Source organism: Thunnus albacares, chromosome 6, assembly GCF_914725855.1.
Source record: "Thunnus albacares chromosome 6, fThuAlb1.1, whole genome shotgun sequence".
In the NCBI taxonomy this organism is placed as follows: Eukaryota; Metazoa; Chordata; class Actinopteri; order Scombriformes; family Scombridae; genus Thunnus; species Thunnus albacares.
The window spans coordinates 15,007,703-15,032,394 of NC_058111.1; the positions used below are offsets into that span (position 1 = coordinate 15,007,703).

A 24,692-nucleotide genomic window follows, 5' to 3' on the forward strand; every position below is an offset into this window, starting at 1 on the left:
CAGTGTTCTAGTGGGATAATACGGTGTTATGAGCTCTTCAAGATATGATGGTGCCTGACCATTAAGGGCTTTGTAAGTGAGGAGAAGGATTTTAAATTCTATTCTAGATTTTACAGGAAGCCAATGTAGTGAAGCTAAAATGGGAGAAATGTGATCTCTTTTTCCAGTTTTTGCAGCTGAATTCTGGACCAACTGGAGAGTCTTTAGAGACCTGTTAGGGCAGCCTGATAATAAGGAATTGCAATAATCCAGCCTAGAAGTAACAAATGCGTGAACTAGTTTTTCTGCATCTTTTAGGGACAGGATGTGCCTGATTTTTGTGATATTACGTAAGTGAAAAAAAGGCAGTCCTTGATCAAAGATAACTCCCAGATTCCTTACGGTGGTGCTGGAGGCCAGGGTAATGCCATCCAGAGTAGCTTTATCATTAGATAATGTGTTTCTAAGGTGTTTAGGGCCAAGCACAATAACTTCAGTTTTATCTGAATTTAGTAGTAGAAAATTGCAGGTCATCCAGGTCTTTATGTCGTTAAGGCATGCTTGGAGTTTGTTTAACTGATTGGGTTCATCAGGCTTCATTCATCTAGCTTCAATGGGAAAAAGACAAACGTGTGTACTTATTGGCAAATACAGTATTCTTCAGTTATTTCAGTTTCACTATGAAACTCTAACATTCCTGTTGGGAGTGTCATGTTTTTTGCTGTGTAAAAGTTAGAGGAAGTAATTTTCCATTTCCAGGCAAAGGTTGCCTTTCACAACCTATGAGATTTTATCTAAAGCCTCTGGTTTAATGATTAATAATGATTAAGCATGGGATTTATGTCAGGGTCTCAATATTTTAAAACGTGTTTAAGATCAGCTAACACCAAAATGTCCAGTATACGCTTCATCATTTGGAAAAATTGTTCTCTTCTTTTCTTCAGCCACACATATGTCATTTTCATTAATAAAACCTTTAATAGTAGCCTGTTGTACTGATTACTTTAAGTAGGTCACGTTACTTGACGTAAAACAGGAAACACAGGCTACCATATACACCCAGTGCCTATCACACACCTATCAGTCTACAGGGAGCTGGAGAGTTTTCATGTGCACTTTGCAGACCTCAATTTAAATAATCCAGTGATCCAAGACTTGAGCCATGGCAGGTAAGAGTTCTCGGCATAAATGCACTTTGCAAGTAACATGACTTGAAAGTTGGCGGCAATGCGAAATCGATTAGACAAAAACCTGCATAAACTATATTTATCGTGTGTTTACTGTGTGTTATGGAGGCGGTGAGGAGGACAGGGGTTGGAGATAATATTTCTTAAACTTTCTCAGTTTTACAACGAATGTCTGTCAAAGAAAAGTCTTGATGAGCCTGAATTTTGTTGTACGTGCCACCTAGACTATTAGTTTCACTTTGCTGATCGTTTATGCCCGCCCCGTTTTGTTTGGTTGCAAAAAGAAAAAAAAATAATATGATGCTACCTTTTTGTTTTTCGAAATTTCGATGAACAGCTCAGTGTATAAGAGAAAGATCTGTTGAAATGACAACTGTGATATGTTATCTGTTATATTCATATCCGCCTCACGGTTGTCATTTCAAGTGTTTGTTCAGAGAAAGGTGGCAAACATTAAACACGAGTTTATGGAGCTGAAATGTCCAAAGAGCGCAGGTCAGCCTGTAAAGTTTTTATTAAAGAATTTCTTATGAAAGAAGGGCGGACACGAATAGATATCACTTATAGTCTAATGATTTATGATGTGAAATTCTTTGGACGCTTCTTTTCCACACTGTGTGAGGAGGAAGGGCACAAACCACCGTCAAACCCCCTCTCGCAATACGAAAAGGAAGTACTCATAGTTTATTACAGTGTGTTTGAAAACACATATATACATAAAGCATATAGGGGCTCAGTAATGCAGCACTCATATATCCACATATATTCACATACCACTTATGTGCAATACACTAATTCACCGATTTATCACTTATGTGCAATATAGGTCTAATGCATATTTGTGTATACAGTATGTACACAGTTGTGGTAATAGGTTTACATACCCTGGCAGACTTTGTAAGATGTGTACCATTCATAGTGTTTATGGTTGTGACCATAAAGTTAAATTTTGGACTAATCACTCTAAATTGAGGCTTGTCTTGGCGCTTTTTGGTATATTGTAAGCAGGCCGTTTTGTTTTCGTTGGCGCAGGAACGTCTTTTTTTCTGGCAACTCGTGCAACCCATTTTTGTTCAAATACGTCCTTATTGTGCATCTCGAAACAGCCTCACCACGTTTTTTACAGAAGTCTTTATTTCAGCTGAAGTTACATGTGGGTTTTTCTTTGCAACTCGAACAATTTTCCTGCCATTTGTGGCTGAAATCTTTGTTGGTCTAACTGACCGTGGCTTGGTATCAGCAGAACACCTAATTTTTCACTTCTTTATCAGAGCTTGAACACTACTGATTGGCATTTTCATATCTTTGGATATCTTTTTATATCCTCTTCCTAATTTATAAAGTTCAACTCTCAAGAAAACTCATTGACTATTTATACAAGGACACTAATTACAATCAAACAAGTCACACGTGTGGAAGCTCTTTAAACCTGTGTGTGTCAGTTTGTGTGTGTATTATCAGGTCAAACATTCAAGGGTATGTAAACTTTTGATCAGAGCCATTTGGGTGATTTCAGTTATCATTGTGATTTAAAAAGGGCACACAGAATTATGTAAAAATAAATGGCTTCACCTGACCACAATCCCTAAATAAAAGAAAAAAAATCAGCATGATATTATATTTCTAATGTTATATCTGATTCAGTATTAGCACCTTCTTTGAAACCACCTCAGACAAAAATTTGAAATGTGTAATTTTTTTTTTTTTTTTTTGCTTTATATTCCTTCTCTTAGACAAGGAGCTTCTCAAGGTGAGGGGTAAGTTTGTGGAGAAGGTGAGCAAAGAAGTTATTAAGCAGCTCCTGGATGACCTTTTAGAGGATAGTTTCATGAATGACGGGGAGAAAGACTCAGTACTTGAGGAGAACTCATCCAGAGCAGACCAGGCACGCTGCCTCATTGACTTAGTGAGGAAGAAAGGAGATGAAGCCAGCAGGAAGATGATTGCTCAGCTTCAATGCAGAGATCCCTCACTTCACAAAACCCTGGGTCTGTCTTCTGGTCAACCTGCTCAACTAGGTGAGCTGACATATTTCATAGGTGTAGTACACAAGTAGAAGAACTTCATTTTGATCAGTGATGTTGTGTTTTGCCCTTCACAGTTGCAGAGCCCCAGACGGTGCAGGACTGGTCACCGACACTCATCCCAACAACCGAAGCATTCTGGAGGGAAAAACAGAATGATAAAAGTGTTAGTCATTCATTAAAGCATTATCAAATATGTCACATGGTCTTAACTGACAGATTTACCTTCAGTGATTTGCCAGTAGTGAAAACATTATGGAAAAATGCAGTTCTGATGCAAAATTAACCAAGTCGGTTTCTTGTGCATCATTTATCAAGAAATAAAATGGTTTTCTTTGAACTTAATTTTCAAAATTAAAGTCTACTATGTACATGACATTTTTCCTGTAAATTATCATAATACATTTTTGTGTCACTTTGTGTGACTTTAAATTTCCATTTTTCAGATTTACCCTGTGACCAAAAATTCCATTATGAGTCGCGTCGCCCTGCTAATCACTAACATAAAGTTTACTGATGAGAAGTTAAATAGAAATGGAGCAGAGAAAGACGAGCAGAACATGGAGAAACAACTTAAAGCGCTGAGATACGAGGTGGTGAAACACACAAACCTCACTGGAAAGGTACTTTTGATTAAAAAAAAAAACCACACATTTTCTCATGTTAGTGTAAATTAAAAGTATTATTTTGTCTGGTTGATTGAGCGATACAGTAACTGGCATATGACTTTTCTGTGTTCTCGCAGGAGATTGATGATGCTGTAATTAAGTTCTCCAAACATCCAAAACTCAAAGAGACAGACAGCGTGTTTGTGATTATCATGTCTCATGGGAAACTGGGAGCTGTCCTCGGTGTCAACCATAAAGATGAGGAACCAGACGAATTCCCCATTGATAACATTTGCAAATACTTGGACACACAGAAATGTCGAGCGCTGCTGGACAAACCCAAGATCATCATCATCCAGGCCTGCAGAGGAGGTGATTCTCATCTGTTCTCACAGATACACCAAACATCAACATAGTTTTTTTAGGATCTATATGTAATAGCTTTATTTTTTGTATAATAATATAGCTTTGTATAAGTCTGCTAATGTCTTGGTTGTTGCTTTAAGTGACGAGGCCCTTGTGATCTGTATTTAAAGTATGTCACATGTATTGCAGGAAAAGATGGAGCTGTGCTTGTTAGTGATAGTGCACAAGCAGCTGTGGTTTGTGATGATGTGCAACAGCCAGATCTATCCCTGTCTGCTGGTGTAGAAGACATTGAGGAGGATGCTTTGCAACATGCACACAAAGAAAAAGACTTCATACGTTTTCTTTCTTGCACCCCTGGTGAGTCTGTCTGAAATGTTATCAGATCTTATTTTAAACCTCAGGAACATAAACATCAATAATCAGCATTGATAACAGCTAAGAGTAGTTACCTTATGTAATAAAAACTGTCTGTATGTTTTTCCTGCAGATACTGTCTCATATAGAAATAGAGACCATGGATCTTTTCTCATCAAGTTTATTTTTGAGGTAGTGAACACCTTTGCACATAAGGAGGACATTGAGGAACTTTTCAGAAAAGTAAGTTTTGCAAGTGTAAACTCTCTTCTGGGTGTAAAATTTTCGTATATAATAGGATACGATCTATCTAGCGGAAAGTAATATCAGCTGTGAGGCAACAAGACCAAAGAGCAAGCAGTAATGATGTTCTTGTTTTATTTGCCTTGTTTAATGTCATACACTGTTTGTTTCAACCTCACAGGTCATGCAACGCTTTGAAGAGGACTTCCCCTCTGCGACCAAAAAGCAGATGCCTACCAAAGACAGATGCACTCTCCCAAAGCGCTTCTACCTCTTTCCAGGCCTCTGAGACAGGATCCAACACAGACTTTGTAGCCATGTTTCATTCATTCAAATTCATTTATTCATTCAATTATTCTTGCAATGCTTTCTGAGGTGCTACTTTGTGAATAGATAAACTATGCATTCTATATTTTTATATATCTGAATTGCAGAGTTTAATCAGTTTGTATTCCTTGATTCAACAGGTTGTTTATTCAAGTTGACTTTCTTTTGAAGAATTGATCATTGGCACTTTCATTTAATATTGGACAAGCTGTGGTTAAAAAGTATATTTTCAAATTTGATTGTGTCAGTGTTCAATTTGTCAGTGGGAATATTCTTTTTAATAGTATGCCATAGAGTGATGTGATTTAAGTATTCATTTTTTGGGATACTAGGTTCCTTGAATAATTCATTAAAAGTTTTAAAACAGTTGTTAGAAAATATGTGATAAAGTTTAGTTATTCCAATATCTTTCCATTTATTCCATCTTATAACCTTTTTGTTTACTGTTATATTTGATCTTGCCACGGTTGAGTTATTGAAGTAGCTGTGTTTTATTCAATGATCTTTGTATGTGATTTCAGGATGTTAAATGGCGCTTTGATTGGGCTTTGCATTACTTCCTTTGGAAATATTTTCATAAATTATGGACATTTTGTGTCAATGTTTAAGCTTTGAAACATATTTTCTTCTATGTATTTCCAATCTTTGCTTACAGAAGGATCAAAGTCACTAACTTACTGACAATCAAAGGATATGTAAAAGTGAAAGCAGTTGGGTTGCTGTATTCCACCTTTTTTGTATGATCTATAGATATCCTTAAGTATGAACATCTTGCCAAATAAAGGTTGAGATTGTTTTATGTAAATGTTCAAACCAGGTTTTTTGTATTGTGACAGCTAACATCCTCAGAGTGTAATTGACATTAGGAAGAATGTTCACCTTTATTATGTTCACTCAACCCCCAGAGATATGGGAAGATTTGACCATCGATCTATATTTGATTTTGTTTTATTAAATGTTTGTGTGAGATTTATATATTGTGTTTGATAGCTATTTGTTGTAATTCTTAATCCTAAATATGTTATTTCTTTATTAATATACAGTTTACTTTGTATCCTGGGAGTGTGCCATATTCAATTAATCTGATTGATATACAAAGTTAGGAGTCCACATCTGTTAGGTAGAGGATGAGGTCATCACAATACAGTGATATTTGATATATTTGACTTTCAATTTTTATGCCTTTAATATTCTTTTCAGATCTTATTTTCTAAGATTCTAAGAGCTAACGGTTCAATGATTAGATTAAATAAAAGTCCTGAAGCTGGACATCCTTGTTTTGTTCCTTGATGTAAAATGAAATTTTCTGAAATTACATTGTTAGTTCCTATTGAAGCCGTGGGCTTTGAGTAGATCATCCTAATCCACTGCATAAAATTGTTACCAAACCCATATTTCTGCAGGGTACTAAACATAAAGGACCATTCAATTCAATCAAAGGCCTTTTCAGCATCTAAAGTACACAGTGCTACTGGATGAGGGAGCCTTTTTTGCGCATTGAATGACTGAATAGTTTCCTTAAATTATCAGATGAATGTTAATTTTTCATGAAGCCAGTTTGGTCAGTATGTATCATCATTCTGATTACATGAACTAATCTTGCTCCAAGAATTTTGGCCAGGATTTTATCTAAATTTGCTAATGATACTGGATTACAGTTGTTACAGATTAAAGGGTCTTTATCTTTTTTATGACTTAAAGTTATGTGGGAATAATTAAACATGGGTGGAAAACTTCCATTCACAAATGATGCTTGATAAGCCTGCAAAAATAGAGGGGATAGATCCTCACTAAAGTGTTGGAAGAACTCTGGATTATAATCCAGTCCCTGGAGATTTATTTTCAGAAAATGAGTGAGTTAATGGCTTTATTATTTCAAATATGGTTATTGGCTGTTCCAATGCATTTTTTCTTCCTCTAATAATCAGGGAAGATAAATATTATTTAAGAATTACTGCGTTGAATCGGGTTCATTATCACTGTGTGACTTGTAGAGATTTTCATAAACGTTAGTAAAGGTTTTATTTATTTGATCTGGATCAGTGGTAGTTGAGTTATTTGGTAATCTAATACAAGATATGGTATTTTTAGTCATCTGCTTTTTAAGTCTTGAAGCTAGCACCTTTCCTGCCTTCTCCCCGCATTTGCAATAATTTAACTATGCTCTCTTTAATTTATATTCAATTTTGTTCCTTATAATGTTATCATATTTCATTTTTAGCATACATTCATTTGAAAATGAACTTTGTAACAGCTTTATTTCTGTTAACAATCTATTTTCTTCTTAGCACTGCTTTTTATTCTTTCATCATCAGTTATCACCACCACTTATCTGCAGCTTTGTGTTCTTAGAAAAACACGCAAAGCTCTACAACAGATCACAAAGCATGCACGTGACAAGAGGGTATGTAAATTATGACACACATAAAACACACATAGCAGAGAAGCTCCTTTAAGATGCATTACTATTAGAGTAGTAGAGAAAAGCATGTTTTAAAAGTGAAACAATTACACGCTGATGAACAAACCCAAGATCATCATCATCCAGGCCTGCAGAGGAGGTGATTCCCATCTATTCTCACAAATACACCTAACATCAACATAATTTCTAGCTTTATTTTCTGTATAATAATACAGCCTTGTATAAGTCTGCTAATGTCTTGATGACGAGGCCCTTGTGATCCTAAAGCTCAGGAAGATAAACATTAATTATCTGCACTGATACCAGACAAGAATAGTAACAAAAACTAAATGTATTTTCTGTTTATGTACTCCTGCAGATACTGTCTCATACAGAGAAACATAAGAGGGGGCTTTTCTTATCCAGTACATTCTTGAGGTGTTCAATCACCGCTCCCATGAGGATGATATAGATCAACTTTTCAGAAAAGTAAGTGTAAAAGTAAAGAAAGACCAAAGGATTGTCTTATCATTTTGATGTGCAGAGATGTGTTAGGATGATCATTACTTTTCTCCTTTGCTAATGTGTGCATGTTCCTGAGAGAAGGAATGTGCCTTAGGAGGCCAACACTCCTCTCCTCCCATCCTGGCTTAGGCCCAAATAAGGTACTATTCTGTGTCTTAGAGTAAACAGGCAATGTTGAGGGGTTGAAGGCCATACATGGATTGAGGCTCTTCCTTGATTTGTGTCTATAGGTGATGGGGCTCCTAGTTAACATACATGTGAATGTAAATGTATCTTGTGGCTGTTTGCCATTGGCTGTAATCCATAAGTTTGTATGATTTGACCAATCACAGATAATTTCTTTGTTCCTTCTTCAACTATAAAAGATTAGGTTTACTTGTTGTTCGCTGAGATGAACTGATGCAAATCTTTGTGTGTTCTGTCTCCTCCCAGCTGGCACAGGACATCAATTAAACGTCACAGAGACGTTGGACAGATGTTGAATTTTAGATAAAAATGAAAATCAGGTTGATGTCAAAACCCAACCTTGGTTTGACATCAACCTCTACTGTTGGACAGACATTGAATTTTGGTTGAATATCTATAAAAACCCAACATTACCCGTTAAAAGAAAGATGTTGAAATTTGGTTAGTATGGATGTTGTTGGTGGCATGACATCAAACTTTTAACAGAGCCACATTTTTGTTGTAAATGAAAAATCAACATACTGAGAAACATGGATGTCATATCAGGGTTGGACAGATATCAAGATCCAATGTCAGACAGACCCAAAAGTATTAATTTTAAGACATGAACATAGAAAAATTAAACTTTAAAATCTCAATGAAAGTGAAATTTTTGGTGGCTTTATTTTATCAAAATAACCTTTTATTGGAGCATTTTTGAAGACCCTGCTTACCTTTTTTTTTTAAAGAAGTGGGTTCACAAACCCTGAATGATGAATTCACAGAATTTTTAAAATGAAAGAAAACAAATTAAATTCACAAATTTAACAAAACTGGCAGGAACTCAAACCTCAGTTATGAAACCAGATAACACATTTTTACAGTTAAATTTTTTTCTGCCACCTCCGCCAACTCTGTCTGGGGCATACCTCAAGCAGAAGACAACAGCTGCTGCAATGTTTGCCTCTGTTTCCTCTGTCGTCCTCTGGACACTCTCTGCAAGAAATATTTGAAACTGTAAATCTACAGGGAATATAGGATAAGATAGGCTGCTAAACAGTAAAAACATTAAGTTGCAGACATGTACATTTAACACATTCTTGCATGTACATGCTGTGACTCCTCAAAAGTTTAAGAGATTTCAACTTTGAATGCTGTTCACAAACAGTTAGCAGCTGGCTACATTCTGGCAGAAAAATGTCAATTGTATCTATTCATCGGGACAGTGTACTGTTTTTAATATAAATGATGCACTGTACCAGATTTAGCTTCAAGCCAATTTTCATCTGCAGTCCCTTATAATTAAAACATATAAGAGCACAATAACAAATAGTACAAAGCAAAAAAAAAAACACAGAACACATTATACAAAATACAAAGCTACACAGAATAGCACATCACTTACACCCACAATATCAACTAGAAATTAATAATATAAACTTGTCAAAATGTGAATGCCAGCAGCTCTCTGTTTTAAAGACATAAAAGAATGTAGAAGACATCCATCCAGCATTTTTACACTAAAAAACAATGAAAAACAGTGCACTGAAAATCTGACATTTCTTGCAGGTAGCGGCCAGGTTGGTCACAGGTTGTTCACTGTGCTACGTGGTTACTGGTGACACTATCAACACTGAGGATATATGCTTTTTACCTGTGACAAGTGAAGAGACAGAGCTTTGGGAAGGCAAGCTTGCCCCCTCCCCCCTTCATGTTGAAATTCGCCATGACCTGATTTGTATTCAACCTGTGGATACGAAAGGGAAAGGATTTATATGTCACAATCATTTACTTGTATTATGAACAGCGTGTCGCTTGTGCTGCTGCTTGGCTCCACTGCCAGGGACTGCTGCTCTCTAAACAGAGCGCTCGCTGTCTGTGATCTACACCAGATAACATCTATCCAGAAGTTACTCATACAACCCCATGTCTAAAAAACCCAAACTATCCTTTAAAGTCTAATTAATAAAAAAAAAGGCAATAATAGTTTTATGACATAAGCTGATGAAGATCCAAAGCAAGATGCCTGTTTTGTCACAGTGGAAATGTCAATGAAGGTACTCCATCAGTTCCCAGAAGAAGGCTGCCAGTGGGCCCAGTGGCAACCACTGAGTCCGCTATACAATGTCAATTCTACTCAATTCCCATTCTATTGATTGACACTGAGATAAAAAATTTTTTTAAAAACTTACTTTTTGATCATTCTCTTCACGTTGTCCTTCAAGTGGACTCCTCCCACCTTGGACAAGCCATTAATCTGAAATTAGACAAACAATATTTCTGTTTAACCAAAAAAAAAAAAAAAGTGTTCAGTATATACCCATGACTGTTGCAAGTCACACTGGGATTGAAATACTGCACATTAGAGAAAAATTGCATTATGTTGCTATGACTACAGGCTAGGGATGGAGAGATTCACATCGGTGCACTGGCATAAGCATTCACAATGCAAGTGCCCCAATTAAAAAAGGTGTGTTCTGGATACAATTTTGGATGACTTGCGATGAATCCTTTCTAACATCTGCATCGGTAAAATCAGATTTATTTAGATATAATTATTAGTAGGGACCCTATGCTTTTATTATTTAGACATTTGATATTAATATTGATTTCTCAAGTGCGCTAGCATGCTACAGCTAAGTAGTGTGATGCCAAAACGTTCTGGGTGAAACTCATGCTCTATTGGTTCACGCAGCATATGCATGTAAACTGAAGACAGAAAACACTACACTACAAAGGACTTGTAAAAGAAACAGCATAAATATGCTTACTGAGTTGCACTACTAGAGAAACAAATAGGTAAAGTAAAAATGGAAATTTTTAGTTGATTTATAATTTTCCGTATGCTTGAAATAAAATCAAACTGTACCATATTGAATTGCATAGCATCATTCTATTGCATTGAATCGAATCATATCATGTTGAATCACATTGTGTTGAATCAAATCATGTCAAATTGCACTGCATCACAATAGGGGTGAATCATATCGTATCACATTGCTAGTTGCTTCATATGTATCTTTAATGTATGAATTGTTGGCAATGCATTAAGATGCGTATCGCATCAGCCCCAGTGATGGAGATTCACATTCCTACTACAGGTATGATCTCACCAGTGTCTGCTTTTCATTCAGGGAGTCAAGGGATTTGTCAAGGAGGTTTAGTGCCTCAACTGTTGAACTCTGTGCAGGAATCTTTGAGTCTTCACACCTTTCAGCATTCCCAGGATGTTTCTTCATGGCGCGGACATCCTCACAGATTTTCACGAGTATTTCCATGACTTTTCTCTGAAATTCTAATGCACTGAAACAAATGATTATCATAATTTGAAATATTATCAAGGCATATCTTACCACTAACATAACAAGCCCCAAGCCCTAACCCTAACCCTAACCCTAACCCTTTGGCCCAACCTACAGGCAACTAAAAATCATGTACTATAATATAGATGTTATTGTTCTTTAATCCATATCAGAGGCTTTAGTCTCAGACTCTTGGACTTAACTTGCACAAAGCTCATAAAAATGCAAATCCCTTTAGCTTAACTCAATTCTTGGATACCTATGGGATCATGTAGCTGCTAACATAAATGTGGCTGAATAATAAGCACTTATTAATTTGTATGATCCTGGGACAGATATTTAGTTTTATCCCACAGAGCTGTCATTTTTGGATAACAAAAAAAAAAAAAAAAAAATCAATTTGTATCAAAGGGTATTCAATATAATATTAACAAAGTCATTCTCTTTGTCTGCTCCTGATTTAATTGGCAATAATCATTTGTTTCAAATCAAACAATCACAGCTAGATGGTGTCCTTACATTAGTGTCAAGCACATCCTGTGCACACTGGTGAACACTAAAGGAGGTTGGCGTCTGCTGCATTGTCTTAAAAGCCTCTGCAAGCAGCTCAATGATATGACAGGACTATTCATAACACCTTGGTAATGGCAGAGGTGCAGTCAAGTTGGTATACTAACAGCTGAAGACCAGGTCCAAAGGATAAACCTTTGCTAGTCATAAAGAACTATTTTCAGCAACAAGAAGAATGATGAGTCCTGCAACAGATGGTATGGTTTGGCCCCCACAGAGCCCTGATCTCAACATCATGGAGTCAATCTGGGATTACATGAAGAAGCACCTGAGATGGCCTAAATAATAAATCCACAGAAGAACATTCTTTCTCCAGGATGGTTACAACAACCTACCTGCAAGTTACCATGAAAGTCTGTGTTAAAGTATACCGTGGAGAACTGCTGCTGTTTTAAAAGCAAAGCTGCTCACAGCAAATATTGATTTCATTTAGGTTTCTGCTGTTTACTCAACTTTGTAAGAAGTTAATTGATAAATTAAAACAATTTATAGCAATATTTTTGTAAAGATTCTCACTTTACTTTTAGTGCCTAAAACTTTTGCACAGTACCGTATATAATTTTTATATATTATATACTTACTTACTTCTGGCATTAGGTATGGGGAGCGTTTTCCATGTGTTAATGGAGTTTGTTGTCTGAAGCTGGCCCCTTGCATAGATTGATGACCAACAAGTGATCTTGATCTTCTGCTTTGTTCTGTTTGGTGAGACAGACCTCCATGGGAAGGTGGTCTGGTCTGCTTTTCTGAGTTGGGCCCCTGAATTTGCAAGGGGTCTACAAGACTTAAGCTAAATTTAGTACTGATTTTTAGACAAATAATTTCCTTAATGCAAATTACCATTGCAGGTAGGTGCAAGTTTCATAGATCCTCCAAGTCTGACCCATCATCACCTTCCCTATGGCAAGAACAAGTGGCAGTGTTCTTTTCCAAAATGAAGTAAATATAGATTTGCAAACAATAACGACTTGGAGCAACAACCCGAAGTGAAAAAATATTTTGAAGGATGCACAACACCACACATTGTTTGGGATTCATTATCAAGCTCTTTTCCAGTCCTCTAGTTTGCTAACTGGTGGAACTACTTTGTTCCAGTATCACTAAGCAACAGCTTCACCGACCAGATGTGTAAACAAAAACACAGCACTGCATAGTGACACAGAAAGAAAGTTGTTCCACCAAGGGTAGTCTGTGGTGATGAGGAAGAGGAATGCCAACCCTGTGATCTTGAGCTTGATCGCCTGGATGAAGTAGAAGACGATGGCGAGCTTGCATTTGCAATGTGTGTTTTAGCAGCTTTCTTATTTTTAGAGTTAAATATAGTTTTAATGTATTGTTTGGTTTCATTTTCAAATATTATCATTAAAGGTTTAGAATTGCTAAATTTAGATTTATGAATATGAAATTTTGCCAAGATATTGATCAAATTGATTATATGTAATTCATTATTTTTTTTTATTATTGTTATTGAAGAAACCAAACAATACATTTTTCCAGTAGAGTGAAAAGTCAGAGTCAATATTATCAACAATATATTGGGTTACATCTCTCCAGAATTTCACAGTGTAGGGATATTGCCAGAACAGGTGTTGCATTGTTTCTGAATGCATTACACAAAATGAACAGTTAACACAGATGTATTTTTTAAACTTAAGAAGATAATGACTTGCAGGATAATATCTATGTATGATTTTAAAAGAAACTTCCCTTATCTTATTAATAAGAAGATATTTATATGTAAGATTCCAGACATATTTCCAATTCAGGTTATTGACAAATCTAGACCAGTAACATACAACACAAGGGGTACTAGTAATATCTTTTTGAAACAATGACCGTATGCTATGATTATTATTTCTTAAAGTATTAGTCAGGCCGCGAGCTCCCGCTTGGCCCATAGACTGTACATTATGATGATGTCACGGATTTTTAAATCGCTTTTCTTGGCTCGAGGAAAGTTTTACAAACATAAAACCTCCATCGATCAAAAGTTCATAATAGAAAGAGTCATAATTGATGTTGTTTGCAGTTCTAGGCTAACTGTTATTAAGTTAACAAAACTGACTGACTGGTGAGTAAAAAGAGAAATGTATTAGGATTCCTTGTTGTGGGAGCAGTGTTTTAGATTCACATTAGTATTTTAATTACAAGCTGTAATGGACTATAACATGGGCTCTCTGACATCAACAGGGTTTATTTCATGGCAAGCATAACTTCACTCTGCAAACTGCATGGCAATCCAATGACCAGAGTTTACAAGTTTAATACTACAGGAGTGTGTATGCTTATAAAATTTGATGGCAATAATTATTAATTATTGTGGCCTTGTTGTCATGGTGACACCAAAATTGACATAGTTTGCTCTTGGTAGCATAGTGCACTCATAAGAATTCATGAAAGTATGCTAAATGGATTTTAAGATGTGTTGCTTTTAAGTGAAGTGTTGCACTGTCAACAGGGCAAAAAGGGAGTTCATGAAATTCCATTAACAGTAGTGATCCATTGCAATACATCTGTAAGATAGGCATGAATAACTACTTTTGGAAGAGATAAGAATTGGTTAGATAATAAATAAATGCACAAGTATAACTCAGTGAATGATTAGCAACTGCAAAGTAAACAGAATACCTGCCAAACATTCTTCAGATGTCTTAGTTTTTCTTCTTCTTTTTACTTCCAGTGCACCTTCTTCAGCTTCTGTACTACTCGTGAAGTTAAAGTTATCACATTCTTTGAAGTCATCGATAAATCATAAATAACATCAAACAGTGGCAAAGCAAAAAGATTGTCAGTGCACGTGAAAAAAAATGTTTTGAGTCAACTTTTTTTTTTTTACTGGTGTCCAGGTTGTGCGGCAAAGCAAATTGCACCATTTTTAAAATGCATAAACGTTACAAAAGTATCAATAAAAGAATCTCTTTTTTTGCATCAGAAATAAACAATTTTTAAACAATTAACAATAAACAGACTATGATGGAACAAAAAGTTCAGTTTTGATGGAAATCCGTCTGCAGATGGAGCTCTTGCACCCATGAATGCATAACATTGATATGGCAGGTTAATGATCTAAAATCTACAAAATAAATGTATCATGCAACTTTACCTACCAGATCTCATCTTCACTTTCAGAAGAGGAAACTCTCTCCAACCATCAGATGGTTTGCGGCATTCATTCAAATGTCTTGTTGCATTTACACATTTGGCCAGAATAACAACATGTTTTCTGTGTCTACCCAGCTGGCTGGCACCGTCCCTTCTTCTTGCCTTTTATTCTCTTGCCACATTGCCCTAATCCAAGCCATCCTCAAACAACACACATTGACATACGCTCACTGGTCACTTCATTAGGAAAACCTGTGCAATCTAATGCAATCCAATACAACAGCTCTGCCATAAATTCTACATTTATGAAGCCTATACATTTTCAGTTTGTTGACATTGTCAGAAATGTGATAAATCTACTTTATGTTTATTATTGAGGTCGTAGTGGATACTGGTGGTGTACTGGGGTGCATTATATTAAATGGTGTTCCTAATATTTTACCACTCCATTAACATACGCAAGGAGGGAATATTAGGAACACCTTTCCAGGGTTCAACATGAACCATGGCCTGATGGCCTGTGGCCATAAAAAGTAACTATGTAGACACCAAATACTCCATGTAGGTGGCCCCCTGTGGCCACCAAGTTTTATCCCCATACTACGAGCCTTCACCAATGCAACGTTACTGGGAGATGTCAGTGAGTGCGTTCTAACCATTCAATCCACACCTACTCCGACCTGCATTCAGCATCTCTCTCCACAGTAACAGCCATCTGTCAGCAGCAGATCCTGACCAGCGGCCGGCTAACCTGTCTTCACCAGGCTGACTGACAGCAGATATTTACAGAACCAAAATAGTTTGCATGTTGGCTGCATGGGAAGAAATCAGTGGTGTTTGTATTTATTGATTCATTGATTTCATTTCCCCGCCCACCATAGCAAGTGGAAGAGACAGGTGACCTCACAGACAGACTGAGAGCCTTGATCAATCAATGTAGATCGTTTTAATCAATATTTGTTTAGAAAAACCTCAAAATTTCAACTCAGTAACATTATTGTGACACATGACTAGGGATGTCAGCAGTTAACTGTTGATTGGTAAACCACTGACAATATTTTTGACAAGTTACACATGTCAGTCTATAGGTTAATTTGCATACACACTTCGCTAACGGCTAAACAATTACATGTTCACAACATCAGATACTCTTTTTGAATGGATAAAGTACTGATGTAAAACTGACTCTTACACAGAGTGTTGCATTGTGGGTTGTTTGTAGCCTTGATATTGTCTTAAAATCTATTTATAGCGAGTGTCAGTCAGAGTCAGAAAGTCAGTCAGCCGTAAAACTGTTTCGTTAGTCCAATTTGAAGAGTTGTGTAATGTGTTTTTCTGCCATGAAGGAAATAAATTCATGACAAGTGAAAACGAAAAAAAAGCATCTTCTGACATTTCTACTGCAGAAACAGAATATATCAAGCTGCCAAATACCACAGCGACAGATAATAAAGGAGCTCAAAAAGACAAAACAGGCAGTCTGATAAATGCTAACTGCCCGAGAAAATAAATTTTGACCACTTTCAAGAGCCTGGTAGGAGAGTGTGTGAGTACGTAACTATATTATGATGTAAGTTATATTCAAAAATAACTTTAACATTATTTTTCCAAAAACAGTTGTTGGAAAAGGGGGAGTCATCTTATACTCACACCTGGGACACACTGGATGTGTGACGCCTGGGACACACTGGATGCGTGAACCTCAGCATTGTGTGTGCGTCGCTGAACTGCTGCGTCTCTCACGCTTGCAGCGTCCACGCAGGAAGTGTGTCTGCTGCGGCGCTTCTGCCACTGGCAGCCCTATCTTTCTATCGTGTTCCCTGTCTGTTTCTGCTGAGACCCGCGCAGTCACGCGGAGAAAATAGACCTCGAATCTCTAGATGTCTCACGCGAGCTGTGGCTGCTCTAACCTGTTAACATGGGCGCCGAAATGAAAAGCAAGAAGTTCCGTGAGGCACACGCGCTGCTCACGCATCCAGTGTGTCCTAGGCGTCAGGGCCAGCTTATATTTGGGCGAATACTGTATTAGCATTATGCTGCACCACATTAAGAACAAGCACCAGTCTCGCTGAGAATCACATGGCTGCTAGCCAAGGGGCGCGCCAGTCAGAGGCCATCACTTAGTTTGTGTGCTGAATGATTGAGACCAATATGCTGCCTATCAGTGTGGTAGAGGGCAAGGGATTGAAAGAGCTAGTTCGGTACCTCAAGCCTGAGTAAGTTATGCCAGTTATTACATTAACATTAGTTATTACATTATTGGCTGCTACAAACGCACCTCCAGGGAAGTGATGCTGAGCTCAACTGAGAGATACACACGGGTAGGCACCAGAGCAGGCACAAAGCTCCAGTGACTTTGACGCAGAAAAAGAAAAAAGCAGATAAACTAACTGAACAAATAGCTGAACACTTCTGCATTTGGTCAACTTAATATTGTAATTAAGCTGTATTTTAGATGGGGTCAGAGGGGCAGCTGGCTGAGCATGAACTAATAGCTGTGGGTGCAGCTGAGTGGAGGCACAAACAGGCGGAGGACATCGACATCAAACCAGTGCTCAGGTGACTGGCAACACAGTTCCGACCCTCATGGGAGGAGGTCAGAATGTGCTCTCGAGCCACAAAAGGACTCTGGTCAATGTTTGAAGCCTTGCGCCTGTGCGACAGGGTGCTGCAGAAGGGGTGGAAAGAACCAGCTACATGAGAGACACTTTGGCAGGTGGTGGTGCCAAGGGCCCTGAGGGAGGTGGTGCTCCAGGCGGTACATGGAGCCCCAGGATCTGGTCACTTCGGGGTCGGCAAAATGCTCTGCTGCCTCCATCAGGGATTCTACTGGGGCCAGCACAAACGAGACGTGGAGGACAATTGTCGCCGCTGTGATAGCTGCAAGGCCCGTAAGGGGCCCACAGACAGATCTCATGCCCCGCTCCAACAATTTCTAGTGGGGTGCCCGATGGAGAGAGTGGGGATTGATGTCCTTAGTCTGTTTCCACACACAGAGCAAGGTAACTGCTACATCCTCACTGCCTAAGTGGCCTGAGGCATACTGCCTGCTGGACCAGGAAGCAGAGACCATAGTGGATGCACTGGTGGAGGGAATGTTCAGCAGATTTGGGGTGCCCGAAGTCATTCATACTGGGGGCAAGAACTTTGAGTCCCGTGTGTTTGCAGCCATGTGTGAAAAACTGGGCTCCCACAAGACCTGCACCACACCCCTCCACCCTCAGAGCAATGGTCTGGTCGAGAAATTTAACTGCACACTAGCACAGCAGCTGGCCATTGTGACAGCTAAACACAAATGGGACTGGGATACCCATGTGCCCCTTGTGCTAATGGCGTACCGGTCTGCTGCACAGGACTCCACCTCCTGCTCACCCGCCCTTCTCATGCTTGGCAGGGAGATCCGGACTCTGGCTGAGATGATGGTGGGTAAACCACCTGACGCCCAGGGGGATCCTATATATATAATGTATACACCAGAAGCAGGAAAGCTATTGGTCTTTGAGAATTTTATCCTGAAGAAAAAATGAAGGAAAATTATTGGTGATCAAGAGATGGCATGTTGAAACCAGACTGTATAATAAACTGGTACGATGAACATGGGCCAATGTCACTTAACCCCTTATGGCCAGGCCACACAACACACATTTTAATTGATCTTTATGATATGATTTCAAAGCAAATGGGAGTGGTCCTGTAAAGGATTACAGTGCTACTATCCCCAAATGAAATATCACTAAATAATGAAATAAGTGTAATGTCACAACCATTGTTGCCACTAGATTTCAACCTAAATAAAAAAGCACATTAGGGGAGACCAGGGATGGTTGTAACATTTTTGACATTTCTGTCTGTAGCTTGGAGCTCTTTTAAACCACTGCATTCAAATTTGTGATGCAAATTAGTGACATGTGTCTGCTATTAAATGGTGTACGAATTATCTCTGCAACACAAACAGAAAATGCATGGTTTAGTCTCAAACACAAGCAGTGAAATGTTACAATTGACCCCATAGTCCAGGTTAGTTGTAACATACCCTGAGGTGAAATGTAACATTATGAAATAAGGATTATGACAAATACTTAACATATTGAAAACTTTTTATTCATTACTTAAATTATTTTTGATGTTTTTTTTTAACATAATTGGGATGTGTGTGTGTGTGTGTGTGTTTTCATCACTTTCATTTTAACATTATAATAAAACTAAACAAAATGTGCAAATGTGCACCATCTTCATCAATTGAACATTAGTGTGTTTCTGTGTGAGTGTGTCGGTGTCTATGTGTGCCAAGTGTGTATGGAGTGTGTGTGGCACTACAAAATGTTGAGAGGCACCCCCCGTGGCTTTCTCTTCCATGACCTATGCATATTGAAATTCAAGGTTAACATATAAATACAATTAATTTTTTGCTTGGGGTAGGTTGTAACATTTTTTCACATGTTGTTACAACTAACCCAGACTCTTATAGGCATGAACTACCTTACAGCTAACAACTAAAACATTAACACTAACCACTTGCATGAAAGATATCTACACAGACACACAATTAACATGATTTAAGTTTGATGAGTTCATCTACAAAGTGGGCAATACTATCACAAAAATAACTTGCCACAGGGTGCAACTTCCTCGGATGTGGAACAAGGACTAAATTGAGCATGTGCAGAGTAAATCAGGTGAATTGTAACATGTTCCTGATTGGAGAAATCGAAAGTGTTACAACTAAGCCATGTTACAATCATCTCCGATCTCCCCTAGTACCTACCAGGCTACAGGGAACTGAGGAGTTTCAATGTACAATTTGCAGACTTCAATTTAAATAATCCAGTGACCTGAGACTTGAGCAATGGCAGGTAAGAGTTCTCGGTCTAAATGCACTTTGTAAGTAACATGACTTAAAAGTTGGCGGCAATGTGAAGGCGATCAGACAAAAACTTACATAAACTGTATTTACCGTGTGGGGGCGGTGAGGAGGATAGGGGTTAGAGATAATATTTCTTCATAATATTTCTGTTTTCTCAGTTTTACAACGAATGTGTGTCAAAGAAAAGTCTTGATGAGTTTGTTGTATATACCACGTAGACTATTAAGTTTCACTTTGCTGATCGTTTATGACCGCTCCGTTTTGTTTTGTTTTGTTTTGTTTGCAAAAAGAAAAGAAGATGAAATAATATGATGCAACCTTTTTGTTTTTCGAAATATCGATTAACAGCTCAGTGTGTAAGAGAAAGATCTGTCGAAATGACAACTGCAATATGTTTTCTCTTATAACCGCCTCACGGTTGTCATTTCAAGTGTTTGTTCATAGAAAGGTGGAAAACATTAAACACGAGTTTATGGAGCGCAAATGTCCAAAGAGCGCAGGTCAGCCCGTAAAGGTTTGTATTAAAGTATCAGATTCTGACAGAAAAGTGTACATTAAGTTAAAACATATATCACTTATGGTCTAATGATTTATGATGTGAAATTCTTTGGAGGCTTCTTTTCTGCTCTGTGTGAGGAGGAAGGGCACAAACCAGCGCCAACCCTCCTCCCGCGATATAAAAGGGAAGTACTCATAGTTTCCTATTACAGTGTGTTTGAAAACACATATACACATAAACCATGAAGAAATATTGGTAACAGTTTATAATGAGTTAAAAAAATGCGTGATTCATGATGATTTAATGCATCATGGATTCTTGTGGCTCACTATTAATTACTGTGAGTTTATGTGATTAGTTAATGCATAGTGGATCATCAGTTACTTCAAACATTAATTTATATTTATCACTTGAACATTTGTTTATTAACCTTATCATAAAGTGTTACTGAAATATGATTAAATCACAAATTGATTTCAGATGGTTTTCAGAATTTAAACATCCAAGCATCCTTTCATCACTGTCATGATAAGTGGCAACCCCATTTGTTAATATTGGATATTACAGTTAAACTGAAGGATTAAGTGTTTTTTTATGGGTTGAGAATATTATATTTTAATTTTTTTAATTTATTTTTTGCTTTATGTTCCCTCCCATAGACAAGGAGCTTTTCAAGGTGAGGAGAAAGTTTGTAGAGAGGGTGAACAAATACCTTATTAATCAGCTCCTGGATGACATGTTACATGATGGTATCGTGAACGACGGGGAGAAAGAGTCAATACTTGAGGAGAACAAAACCACAGCAGACAGGGCACGCTGCCTCATTGACACGGTGAAGAGGAAAGGAGATGAAGCCAGCAGGAAGATGATTGATCACCTAAAATGCAGAGATGCTGCACTTTACACCACCCTGGGTCTATCTCCTGGTCAACCTGCTGAACCAGGTGAGCTGACATATTTCATAGGTGTAGTACACAAGTAGAAGAACTTCATTTTGAACAGTGACGTTGTGTTTTGCCGTTCACAGCTGCAGAGCCCCAGACGGTGCAGGGTCTGTCTTTGCAGCAGAAGTCGTCAACCACACTCAAACGAACCAATGATAAGGTTAGTCATTCATAAAAGCATTATCAAATATGTCACATGGTCTTAACTGATAGATTTATCTTCAGCTATTTGCCAACAGTGGAAACATTATAGAAAAATGTAGTTCTGATGCAAAATGAACCAACATTAAGTTGGTTTCTTGTGCATCATTCATCAAGAAATAAAATGGTTTTCTTTGAGCTTAATTTTTTTTCATTAAAGTCTACTAAGAAGTTCCAGTACATTTTTTCCTGTAAATGATTATAATAATTTTTTGATTAACTTTCGTAGTTTAAATTTCCATTTTTCAGCCCTACCTTGTGACTGAAGAATCCATTAGGAGTCGCGTTGCCCTGCTAATCACTAACATAAAGTTTACTGATGAGAAATTAAACAGAGATGGAGCAGAGAAAGACGAGCAGAACATGGAGAAACTGCTTAAAGCGCTGGGATACGAGGTGGTGAAACACACAAACCTCACCGGAAAGGTACTTTTGATGACAAAAAAACACATTTTCTCTGGTTGATTGAGCGATACAGTAACTGGTATCTGACTTTTCTGTGTTCTCGTAGGAGATTGATGATGCTGTAATTAAGTTCTCCAAACATCCAAAACTCAAAGAGACAGACAGCGTGTTTGTGATTATCATGTCTCACGGGAAACCGGGAGCTGTCCTCGGTGTCAACCATAAAAAGGGGCAACCAGACAAATTCCCCATTGATAACATTTACAAACACTTGGACACACAGAAATGTCCAGCACTGCTGAACAAACCCAAGATCATCATCATCCAGGCCTGCAGAGGAGGTGATTCTCATCTGTTCTTACAGATATTTGAAAGATGCTGAAAAAAACTCTCTGACTCTCTGAAAAAAAAGTCCTCTAATGTCTTGATTGTTGTCTTTAAGTCATGAGGCTCATATACACTGTATTAAAAGTATGTCACATGTGTTGTAGGCAAGAAAGGATCTGTGCTTGTTAGTGATAGTGCACAAGCAGCTGTGGTTTGTGATGATGCACTACAGCCAGATCTGTCCCTGTCTGCTGGTGTAGAAGACATCGAGGAGGATGCTGTGCGACATGCACACAAGGAAAAAGACTTCATTGCTCTTCTTTCTTCCACTCCTGGTGAGTCTGTCTGAAATATTCTCAGATCTTATTCTAAAGCTCGAGAATGTAAATAATCTGCATTAATAACAGCTAAGAGTAGTTACCTTATGTAATAAAAACTGTCTGTATTATTTTCCTGCAGATACAGTCTCACATAGAGATGAAAATAAAGGGTCTTTTCTTATCCAGTACATTGTTGAGGTGTTCAACGACAGCTGGCGTGAAGATGACATTGATGAACTTTTCAGAAAAGTAAGTTTTGCAAGTGTAAACTCTCTTCAGGGTGTAAAATTTTCATGTATAATAGGATACAATGTATCTAGCGGAAAGTAATATCAGCTGTCAGGCAACAAGACCAAAGAGCAAGCAGTAATGATGTTCTTGTTTTATTTGTTTGCTTAATGTCATACACTGTTTGTTTCAACCTCACAGGTGATGCAACGCTTTGAAGATCTTTTAGTCCCCACTGAGAGAGGTCACGATACACAGATGCCAACCAAAGAAAGATGCACTCTAACAAGACGCTTCTACCTCAGGCCACAGAGTCAGGCTTGAGTATTGTGCAATGCAAAGTTTGTTTAACATTAAACATTATGATCAGAATGCTTTATCAGGAAGTGCTTTGCTAATGCAAAGTGTAGCCTTGAACTTTCTTTATTCTGCATGAAAAAGTAATCTTGTCTGCTCCACAGTTAGCTGAGGTGATGTAATAAATGTGTGATGAACATGATATGAAGAAAAATACTATTGAGAATATTTGTTCTATCTACCTGAAATGATCAATATGTACTCTTGGTGGTAAGAGGTGAAAACTTTCTTGTACTGTATAACTGCCACTGATGAATTATTATGAATTACACACTGCTGTTTTTAATCTGTTTTAATGGCTCCACCTGAAAAATATATTTTTTATCATTTTTTATGGTGATTTCAGTCCTTAATAGATTGTAAGTAAAGACAGAGAATGGTTCGATATGTCTCTGAATTATCATTTATTCTTGTTTCAGTGTATTTTGTCATTTAATCCATGATTTTCATTTTTGTCTCCACCTAAACAAAATAAAACATCGATCTTTTAGATACAGTAAAAGGCTACTATTACTCTTTTTAACAAACTAAAAGCGCGCACACATTAAAGCATTAGTGGTGTAAAAAATTAAGACTAAGGTTTGGTCTTCATATATTGATATAGATATTTATCAATTTCTGTGTAAGTGCAACAACATACAGCACAGCAAAGTTAACAGTCTTAATAGCAAATAACACTCAGCCCCACCAAGTGTAGCAATTAATCATTATAGTCTGCATGAGATGAAAATATAGACATTATTGATGTAAAGCAGGAAACGGAGACCACCACCCAGTGCTTATTACGCACCCACCAGACTACAGGGAGTGGGGGGGGTTTCATGTGCAATTTGCAGGCTTCAATTTAAATAATCCAGTGACCTGAGACTTGAGCAAAAGAGTTCTTGGTCTAAACGCACTAAATGCAAGTAACATGACTTAAAAGTTGGCGGCAATGTGAAGGCGATCAGACAAAAACTTATTACTTAATACTTAATACTTAACTGTATTCATCGTGTGTGTCTGTGTTGTGGAGGAGGATAGGGGTTAGAGATAATATTTCTTAAACTTTCTCAGTTTTACAACAAATGTCTGTCAAAGAAAAGTCTTGATGAGTCTGCATTTTGTTGTATATGCCACCTAGATGTTATTAAGTTATTAATTGCAAACATTTATTATACACTCTAATTGGAATTTGAGCTTGAAAAAGCCAAATTTCACTGACTCTAATGTTGCTGTACATGTGTCAACAAAAGCTCTTGAATCTTGAATCTAACTAAGGCATGATGATTTAATTACTGTGAGTTTATGTGACTAGTTAAAGTTTAATGGCTCATGATTGTCATTTCGAGTGTTTGTTCAGAGAAAAGTGCCACACACATTAATTTATGGAACAATGTATTTTCTCATTT

General features: G+C 37.5%; 2 protein-coding genes and 1 long non-coding RNA gene across 4 annotated transcripts; 2 read left to right on the forward strand and 1 right to left on the reverse strand.

The window, feature by feature from the left end:
• The first annotated feature begins 511 nt into the window (after positions 1-511).
• On the forward strand, positions 512-6,064 carry LOC122984222 (caspase a-like). Of its 2 annotated transcripts, none has more exons than XM_044354557.1 (8): positions 512-1,148; positions 2,900-3,184; positions 3,268-3,356; positions 3,637-3,813; positions 3,936-4,170; positions 4,354-4,524; positions 4,655-4,764; positions 4,946-6,064. In XM_044354557.1, the coding sequence occupies exons 1-8, from the start codon at positions 1,142-1,144 to the stop codon at positions 5,051-5,053; spliced, it is 1,182 nt and encodes a 393-aa protein (XP_044210492.1). In that variant the 5' UTR covers positions 512-1,141; the 3' UTR covers positions 5,054-6,064. The 2 variants fall into 2 exon arrangements, with proteins under 2 accessions (XP_044210492.1, XP_044210491.1); XM_044354556.1 differs by lacking the exon at positions 512-1,148 and adding an exon at positions 1,169-1,661.
• Positions 3,240-13,261, reverse strand: LOC122984225. Its single transcript, XR_006403851.1, has 6 exons — positions 12,640-13,261; positions 11,393-11,485; positions 10,375-10,439; positions 9,837-9,929; positions 9,112-9,178; positions 3,240-3,328 (listed from the first exon to the last, which is right to left on the reverse strand). It is a non-coding gene; the product is annotated as an uncharacterized LOC122984225 (long non-coding RNA).
• Positions 13,262-19,640: 6,379 nt separating this feature from the next.
• On the forward strand, positions 19,641-23,708 carry LOC122984223 (caspase a-like). Its single transcript, XM_044354558.1, has 8 exons — positions 19,641-20,009; positions 21,179-21,463; positions 21,547-21,623; positions 21,914-22,090; positions 22,176-22,410; positions 22,561-22,731; positions 22,856-22,965; positions 23,146-23,708. Exons 1-8 carry the CDS (start codon positions 20,003-20,005, stop codon positions 23,266-23,268), a joined length of 1,185 nt encoding a protein of 394 aa, XP_044210493.1. The 5' UTR covers positions 19,641-20,002; the 3' UTR covers positions 23,269-23,708.
• Positions 23,709-24,692: the final 984 nt, after the last annotated feature.

Excerpts from the sequence above, each read along its gene's own strand:
- LOC122984222 (XM_044354556.1), top strand. The coding sequence starts at position 1,547 with ATGTTATCTGTTATATTCATATCCGCCTCACGGTTGTCATTTCAAGTG. Across the intron at positions 3,814-3,935 it reads ACACAAACCTCACTGGAAAG|GAGATTGATGATGCTGTAAT; the intron begins GTACTTTTGATT and ends GTGTTCTCGCAG. Across the intron at positions 4,171-4,353 it reads CATCCAGGCCTGCAGAGGAG|GAAAAGATGGAGCTGTGCTT; the intron begins GTGATTCTCATC and ends CATGTATTGCAG.
- LOC122984223 (XM_044354558.1), top strand. Across the intron at positions 22,411-22,560 it reads CATCCAGGCCTGCAGAGGAG|GCAAGAAAGGATCTGTGCTT; the intron begins GTGATTCTCATC and ends CATGTGTTGTAG. Across the intron at positions 22,966-23,145 it reads TTGATGAACTTTTCAGAAAA|GTGATGCAACGCTTTGAAGA; the intron begins GTAAGTTTTGCA and ends TCAACCTCACAG.